The sequence below is a fragment of the Orycteropus afer genome, unplaced genomic scaffold, assembly GCF_000298275.1.
Source record: "Orycteropus afer afer isolate SDZICR_OR568_19922 unplaced genomic scaffold, OryAfe1.0 scaffold00605, whole genome shotgun sequence".
NCBI classification, from domain to species: Eukaryota; Metazoa; Chordata; class Mammalia; order Tubulidentata; family Orycteropodidae; genus Orycteropus; species Orycteropus afer.
The window spans coordinates 1,299,853-1,308,970 of NW_006922192.1; the positions used below are offsets into that span (position 1 = coordinate 1,299,853).

Below are 9,118 nucleotides of genomic sequence, written 5' to 3' on the forward strand. Positions count from 1 at the left end.
TCACAGAAGCAGACTGCCTCACCTTTCTCCCATGAAGAGGCAAGGGTTTGAACCACCTACCTTTTGGTTAGCAACCAATCACTTACCCACTGTGCCACCAGAGATCCCCATAAGTGAAAGCCCTATAGATTTCATACTATTAAGCTGAAAAAAATGCAAAACTGATTCTTAGATGTTGTAGGAGGTACTGAGTGGCTCAGACTCACAGTGACCGCACACAGAATGCCTGCTGCCCGGCCCTGCACCGCCCAGGAGCAGCTCAGGGTCGGATCACTGCAGTCCACAGGGGGCGCCACTGAGTTTAGGAAGCTGACCGCAGGCCTCTCTTCCTCGTCCCTCTCCATCTGGAAGCCCCACTGAAACCTGCCAGTGCCACGGCCACACGGGAGCCTCCTCAGACAGGGAGGGGTGGCTGTGCGTGAGGCGCGGACCGAGACTCCAACCTGGGGTCTCACACACGGAAGGCAAGGACTCTCCCACTGAGCCACGACGCACACCTCTTGCGGGGGCTGACGGCGACGCACGCCTCTTGGGGGGGCTGACGGCGACGCACGCCTCTTGAAGGGGGCTGAGGGTGTGCTGTCTCACTCACCTTGTATCGTTAGTGCTTTTCCAGGCCTTGTATTATTAATGGGGGTGTTAAGTGCTAATTTCAGAAAAACCTAGACAAAAGCCAGTAACACAAAAGTAACTGAAAAAGTGGTACAAGGAATCTTGCAGACAAGGCCACAGAAAGTGCAAGAGCTGTTGCTGCTCTGGGCGGTCGTGTGCATTCCGACTCACAGCGAGCCCACGAGACAGAGCGGAACGCCTCGTGGTGTTTCCTAGGCGTTATCTTTACAGCGAGCCCACGTGACAGAGCAGAACAGCCCGTGGTGTTTTCTAGGCCATGATCTTTATGGGGACAGATCACCAGGCCTTTCTTCCGCAGAGCTGTTGGGCGAGTGTCAACTGCCAACCTCTCAGTTAGCAGCCCAGTGCTGACGTGCTGTGCCACCAGAACTCCTTCAGAGAAACACACGATGAGAAACAAACAAAACTGACAGAAGAAATGCAGAGTGCTGGGCGGCATGGGCTCCTCCCAGCAGTGGACCGATGAGTGACTCCCACAGATGTTTTCTGGAACTTTCTGAAGTGAGTCAGCAGTCACTGAACAATCAGGAAAACTCCCACAGGCTGCTATGTCCCAAATCAGGATGAGGACAGACAAAAAGGGGTCTGTCTGCTGTCAGGGGCCCGACTAGAGCCTCGGTGGGGGGGGCCTCGGCCGCAAGCCCACACAGAACAGTGCCTGGCAGGAAGCCCAGGGTCCCGAGGAAAAGAGATTGGTCAAGCACAGGAAATGAAGGGCAGCTGGGGACGCTGGCATGCAGCGGGACGGGGACGGGCCTGCCCAGAGTCTGGCTCCTCGGCCCACACTGCTGGCTCCCCTTCTGCCGTCACCGAGGAAAGGGAGCGAGAGCGGGGCAGACAGGGCGGGGCCTGGGCCTGGCCAGTGGGGAAGGTGCACTTATTCAGCACCTACTGTAGTGGGTCCTGGCCCCAGGACTGTCTCCCATCATTGTGTTCAAGCTTCACAACACTGCTGTGAGTGCTGTTACTGCACGTTATTCCAAAAGACAGGAGGCGACCGAGCTCAGGATGACCAAAGCTCAGGAGGGGCACAGGCCGTGTGCACCCAGCAGGGTCTGCGGAGAGTCACTGTGCTGGCTTGATCCGATGCTAGACTAGATGCTGTTCTTTTGTGATGTAATGTAATGACTGCATAATGCAATGTGACGTGATGTAATCACCCTCCATAATGTGATGAGCTCACCCTCCATGATGTAATGTAATCACCCCCATAATGCGATGTGATATAATGTAATCACCCCCACAATGTGATGTGATTTGATGTAACCACCCTCCATAATGTGACGTAATGTAACCACTCTTCATAATGTGACATGTAATCACCCCCCATCATGTGGTGTGATGTAATTACCCTCCATAATGTGATGTGCTCACCCTCCATAATGTAATGTAATCACCCCCATAATGCGATATGATGTAATGTAATCACCCCCATAATGTGGTGTGATGTAATCACCCTCCATAATGTGATGCGCTCACCCTCCGTAATGTAATGTCATCACCCCCATAATGCGATATGATGTAATGTAATCACCCCCACAATGTGATGTGATTTGATGTAACCACCCTCCATAATGTGATGTAATGTAACCACTCTTCATAATGTGACATGTAATCACCCCCCATAATGTGGTGTGATGTAATTACCCTCCATAATGTGATGTGCTCACCCTCCATGATGTAATGTAATCACCCCCATAAAGTGGTGTGATATAATCACCCTCCATAATGTAATGTCATCACCCCCATAATGTGATGTGATGTAATGTAATCACCCCCACAATGTGATGTGATTTGATATAACCACCCCCCATAATGTGACGTAATGTAACCGCTCTTCATAATGTGACATGATGTAATCACCCCCGATAATGTGGTGTGATGTAATCACCTCCATGATGTGATGTAATACAATGTAACATGATGTGATCAATTCATCAGTTGACAGTGGAGTCTCCTTATGGTGTGTTCTGCCTCCAGACTATGAACAGATGTTTTGGCAGATTTGTCTGTTCTCTGCACTCTTCCTGTCCTGACCTATGGATCTTGGGATGCAACCCTGCTGGAGTGTCCAGCAGGTCACCTGACCTAGGGACCCCCAGTCTGAGCCCTAATCCACAGTGAATCAATTCCTTGAAGCAAATCAACCTCCTGCCCCCTCCTGTTCTCTCTCCGGATGTATCTCACCGGCTCTGTATCACAAGCGATGCCCGAGACCCTTACCTTCTCAAGCTCTGCCTTGTGCACGGGGGAACTTGGTGGGGGCGGGCATTCGGAGGAGTCCACAGGCCCACTGCAGCCGCTGTACACCTCCTTTATCACCTAGAAGAAGCACAGTCAGGTTGGAGCATGCTCAGGTTAGGGACACGTACAGGGCTGAACCCCAAGAGGAGCTGGGTAGAGGTGACCCAGTGACAGAAAACCCGAAGGCTCAAAGCCCTGGGTGCTGAGGTCCCGGATGCAGGAAATCACCTGTGTGTGTGCACACGCGCACCCGCCCACCAAACGTCCATGAGATCCTGGGAAGATACAAGTCACATGGACCCAGTGGGGAACATGCACATGGCAGAGGTCCCTTCCCAGTGTCACTGGCACACCCATGTTGTTCCCACTGGGAAGACCCTCGCCAAGGTGGGCTGACAAAGCGGCCATGACAACGGGCCTGGACACAGCAAGGACTAGGAAGCTGATGCAGGACAGGGCAGCATGTCCTTCTGGGTACACTGGGTCTCAACGCACTGAAGCTGGTTCAATGGCTCCTAACAGCTAATAAAAAAACTAATAACGTGACAAGGGAAAAGAAAGCCACCAGCCAGTAACTGCTGTCCTGGCTGTTCACAGAGAATGCGCAGCGGGCCCACTGGAACCCCCAGCCCCTCCCGCCACGTGCACCTCCCTTGTCAGCATCACTGTCCTGTTACCATGACGAAGCAGCCGTCTCCCTCTGGAGCCAGCCTGCCCACCCTGCTGAACTCTACCCTCCATCTCTGAGACAATCCCTCCTTTGGTCCATCTCCTCTCGCTGCCCTCCAGTCACCCCCCAAATCTCTCTGCTCCCCTTCCGTGAAGCTTCTAGAAGGAGTTCTCTCTCCTCCACGCCCTGATCCCTCTCAGCCTCCTCTTCCTGAAGCTGTCTCATTGGACACTGCCTTGTCCCTGCTGGCTGTCCTCCTGGGAGAACACGAACGAGACAAGGTGGGTCCTGCCCCCAGAGGACTCTGGGGAAGAACCAGGTACCTGACTGAGCTGTGATCTGGGGTGGCAAAAAGACGCTACAGACACCTGACTCCATGGTAACGTCAGCTGGAGCCCACTAGCCCGTTCAACACCAACCCCATCCATCTGTTTTCTGGTCCTGCAGATAAGCTCTAGATACAGAAACACCTGCCTCTTGCCATGATTTGAACACCTCTCCCCAGGCCACGTGTGGGATGCTTGGTGCCAACCTCTGTCTGTAAGTTCCCTGATAATGCTCCATCTGCTCAAACTGGCTCTGCCACCTCTTTTTAGGACTCCGAGCTGTGACCCTCAGAGACCCTCTTCCACTGGGGGGATGGGGTGCTATCCCCCACACCGGCTCTGCTTGCTGGCTCTGCCCACATTTCAAGGGCTCTTGGTCTTTATCCTGGTCTCCATGCTTCTTCATGTGACCCGCCCCCTTGGTGACCTTGTCCAGTTCCTGACTGCAAGTACCACCTTTTCCCAGGAACCCCCAAATTCATTTCATGCTCTGACTGGTCACTGGGCATGTCTCTCACCCACCCGTTTCTCTCCCCATCGTCCCCTATCTCTGTGGCAACACCAGGCACCCACTGCTGGGGACAGAGAGCTCCCAGAAGTCTTCGTGCAGTCTGCCCCACCCCCACCCCATCAGCATCTAATCTGTCAGCCACACGTGCTCTTTCTCCAGAATTACCTCTGTCCATTCACTTCTCCCCACCGACACTGCCACTGCCCGGGGTGTCCATCTAAATGCCCAGCAGTGGCTTCTCCTGCTACTTCTGTGAATCAGCCACTGAAGACCCACGGGCCAATCACAAGTGACCATTGGATGGTGCAGGACCGGGTAGCTCGTGTCTGGATGTGCAGAGTCCCGAGGACCCAGGGCTGACTTGAAAGCAGCTACAATGATGACGTGTGGAACTTGCCAGCATGGAGGCAACACTTCTGTAGTTACTGGTGTTCACAGCCACCGCTACAGTCGCGCCTCTGCCCCACTCTAACTTCTGAACACTCACAGCGCTCTGGGCACAGTCCTGGCCAGCGGGACCCGCAGTCCACACCACAACAGACTTCCGGCACGTGTGGGGCTGATCTCATCACGAAAAGCAGGCAGGCAGATCTTTCAAAATGTCTTAGACTCTTTTGGAACTTGACTGCAATTTGAGTTAAACTCAACCCCTTTCGGGGCCAAAGAGACACGCTGTGGACATCTGTGCAGCGGTTTAAGATGTGAGCTCCACACACAGATCCAAATTCACTTGGCTTCCAACTCGCGCTGGGATAAGGTCCATTCCCCACCCAGAGCCCAGGGTCATGTTTCTGGTCATCTGCTTGCTCAGCTCCCAGCTGTTCCAGGAAAACAGAACAAAGCCAGGTCCACCCTGAGACTGGGCAAGAGGGGAGAGCAAACCCGGAGAGCTCGCCATGCCGTCCCTGGGGCGGGTGCTGAGCTGCAAAGACACTCCCGAATGTGGTCTCCATTCCGGGACAGACACCTTCCGAGTCCACGGGAAGGCCAGGCGTCCCACTCCCTCCCACACGCCGACACCACGCCTCAGACGCCCAGCTCCAGCAGTGAGAGAATCCATTCCTGATGCTGAAAGCCACCCAGTGTGTGGCATCTTGCTCTCACACCCCTGGGAGAGGCCATGGACTCATCCTGGACGATCCAGCTGAGGGCTGTGTCCCCGGAAGCAGTGCTGCCCCCACCCTGGTATGGCTGCCCCACAGACGCGCTCCTGGAGCCACACGGCCCCTGCCTTGCTTACGCTGGTGCTCCCAACACCCAGCAAACAGCAGCAAAGCAACTGAACAGACATTTAAAAAAAACAAACTCACTGCCATCAAGTCAATTTCAACTCACAGCGACCCCTCCTTGGGTTTCCGAGGTGGTATCACTACAGAAGTAGATTGCCCAAGCTTCCTTCCGAGGAGTGCCTGGTGGGTTTGAACCGCCAGCCTTCTGGTTAGCAGTCAAGTGCCTGAGGCACTACGCCACCAGAAAAGACATCAGGTTGAGGAAAAAGAACAAAGATGTAAGGTGGGCTTGAGATTTTCTACACGAGAATAAAACCAGAAGAGAAAGGAAGCCATCCACGGCATAAGCCACCTCCTGGCCAAGTCCTCCCTGTCCTCTGCACAGGTTTCTGCAGCCCCGGACCCAAAAGGCGGTCAGGGATTTCATTTTACTCAGATCCACCACCATCGTGCCTGGAAGCAGCAGCCAGGAAATCAAACAGTGTGTTGCGTTATCTGCTGCAGGAGACCCATAAATGCTCCAGAGCTAGGGGGTCACTTTGAGGACTAAGGTGCTCCTGACCCAAGCCACGGTGCTTTCAACCACCTCATACACACACAAAAGCTGGACAATGACTCAGGAAGAGTGAGAAGAGTTGGCGCCTTTGAATCATGGTGTTGGTGGAAATAGTGGAAGTGGCACGGACCGTCAGAAGGCCGACCACATCAGCCTCAGAAGAGGCAGCTGGGACCCCCCTTGGAAGCGAGCACAGCGAGGCTTCAGCTCGTGTCCGCTGGCCATGCTGTCAGAAGGGACCACCCCCGGAGAACGACCTCATGCTTGATAACGCAGAGAGACCCCAAGCGAAGGAAGACCCTCCGTGAGATGGACCACACAGCGGCTGCCACACGGCTCCAGCACAAAGTGACGGGGGGCTGGAGCGCGACTGGGCCCCACGTCATTCTGTCAAGCTCGGGGTCACCTCAAGCCAGAACCTCCTCCACGGCACCTCACATCAACACCACAGCCCACAGAGCGCTCCCAGGGCTCGTGCACAAAGCCCCTTGCTGGCCGCCTGTGGATGCGCACGGTTGCGCGGATGCTCCTGGAACTGTCTCTGTCCCCTGGACCATGACAGGTCCTGTTTCCCAACCTACAAAGCCTTGGGGACCTGACAAGTTCCTGCAGTGGGTCCCATGAGGTCCCCCACCCTCCGCGCTAATTCACGTATCAGCTTTCCTGAGCAGCTTTCCCTGATGGCCCGTCCCTAACGCTATGGATGAGTCACACAGTGCTGTCCCTGAATGGCTGGCTCTTCTCCCCAGTGAGAACTTGCGTTTCTTGTGACAGTAACCCATCTCCAGGCTGCTTAGGTCGGGGACAGGGTGAAGGCGACCACGAGAGGCCTAGACAGAGGCTGGGACCAGGCTGGGGGATACTCACGGCATCCTGGCCCTGCCACGTTTGGTTCCTGCTCAGATGAATAGAATTAGCTCGCCCAAGACACCAAGACCGCCACTGCTGAACAGAGGCGTGAGCGGAGGGCCACCCTCACATCTGTGCTGGTTATCAACCCGGAGAGAAAGCAGGCAACTTTTCTGGGAAAGCCTTGCCACTCCATCCCTGTCCACTGCCAGGCGACACCTGCAGAGTTTGGAAGCACCACCCCTGGGCTTACCCCCCAGGTCTCTGTTCAGCTGCGGGTGAGGCTGTGAGGTCCATGTTCTTCCCCTAACAGATCGTGTTCCGGGAGAGGTTCCATAGGCATGTTCAGGCATTGGATCCAAACTCAGGATCCCAAAACCCTTCCAAAAACAAATTGTTGTATGTTTGGTGGTATTTTTGTTGCTTTAAACTTGAGCCCTCAGCTCCAGAAACACCCTCCCCGCACATTCTTGAGGAAACCCGAGCCTGCCGTTTCTGGGAACTCTGCTCTCGTCTCTGGCGTGACCCCGACGCAGGGCTCTGGTTTTCAGCACGTGGGCTCACACGCTCCAGTCAGCTGGGCAGGCACTGCTGGCCAGGGAAGGCGAGAAACACCCTGGCCACATTCCTCCAGGAAGTGTGCACAGAGTCATGGACTCTGTCTTCTCACACTTGACCAGGGGTGTGTATGGCTTCATTAAAGCTGGTGAGTAGATGCATTAAAGCCGGGCTTCCGGTGTTCAAGGCTGGACCCCAAGTTCAGGGCCATCCAGGAGAATGTCAGCTTGTAAGTGACAGACTTGTGACTGGTTTCAGGAAAAAACTAATCGATGGGAGCTTGTATGTAGGCATCCCGGTGGTAATGTGGAAAGGTGTGTGGCTGCTACCCACAAGGTCAGCAGTTCAAGCCCACCAGCTGCTCCACAGAAAAAAGATGAGGCCATCTGTTTCTGTAAAGATTTACAACCCTGGTAACCTCATGGGGTCGCTAGGAGTCGGAATTGACTTGACGGCCATGGGTTTGAGGGACCTGGTGGTTCTTGTGAAAGGAATCATAGAGGTGGTACTAACAAGACAGCCAAACAAGTCATCCATGACTCAGCCTCAAGAGTCAACTCAAACTCCAGTCACCCGATGATCGTCACGCTGACACAGGACTGGACAACCTTTCGTTCCTTGTACACGGGATCACCACCGTGAGTCGTGGCCAACTTGATGTCAACAACAACAGCAGTGTTCTCGTCAGGTGCCGTACAGTCGGCTCCAATGCACAGTGGCCCCACGCACAACAGAAGAAACCCTGCGCAGTCCTGCACCAGCCTCAATCCTTGCCATACCTGAGCCCATCACTGTGGACACTAGGTCACTCCATCTTCTTGAGGGCCTTCTCCTCCTTCATCGACCCTCCGCCTTACCAAGCATGACATCCTTCTCAAGAAAATGGTCTCTCCTGACAACATGACCAAAGTAGGTGAGATGAAGTCTGGCCATTCTCGCTGCCAAGGAGCATTCCGGCTGCACTTCCTCCAGGACAGATCTGGTAGTTCTTCTGGCAGCCCAGAGTACATTCTGTATTCTTTGCCAGCACCACAACTCAAGGCATCAACTCCTCGTTGGCTGTCCTTATTCACTGTCCAGCTTTCACGTGTGTATGAGACAACAGAAGATACCATGGCTTGTGTTAGGTGGACCTTAGTCTTCAAAGTGACATTTTTGTTCTTAAACAATTTAAAGAGGCCCCTAGCAGCAAATTAGCCCAGTGCAATACAACATCTGATTTCTTCACTGCGGCTTCCATGGAAAGGGAGCTGCGGTGGGGTAGTGGTTAAGGGATTTGACTGCTGACCAAAAGGTCAGTGGTTTGAACCTACCAGCTACTCTGTGCGAGAAACTTGAGGTAGTCTGCTTCTGTAGAGACTGCCTTGGAGACCCAATGTGGGTCACTATGCGTCAGAATTGACTTGATGGCAGTGAGGGTGGCTTTTTATTTAGTTTTGTTTCCATGGGTGTTGAGTATGGATCCAAGTAAAACGAAATCCTTGACAACTTTAATCTTTTCTCCATTTATCGTGATGCAGCTCATTGGTCCAGTTGTGAGGA

General features: G+C 53.9%; 1 protein-coding gene across 1 annotated transcript in view; it reads right to left on the reverse strand.

Annotated features, from left to right (window-relative positions):
* AFAP1 (actin filament associated protein 1) overlaps positions 1–9,118 on the reverse strand; it is a 140,538-nt gene that overhangs the window by 62,471 nt on the left and 68,949 nt on the right. The window contains exon 6 of the mRNA XM_007956306.1: positions 2,857–2,955. Within this exon, the coding sequence (XP_007954497.1) occupies positions 2,857–2,955 (99 nt within the window). The remainder of the gene's footprint in view (positions 1–2,856; positions 2,956–9,118) is intronic.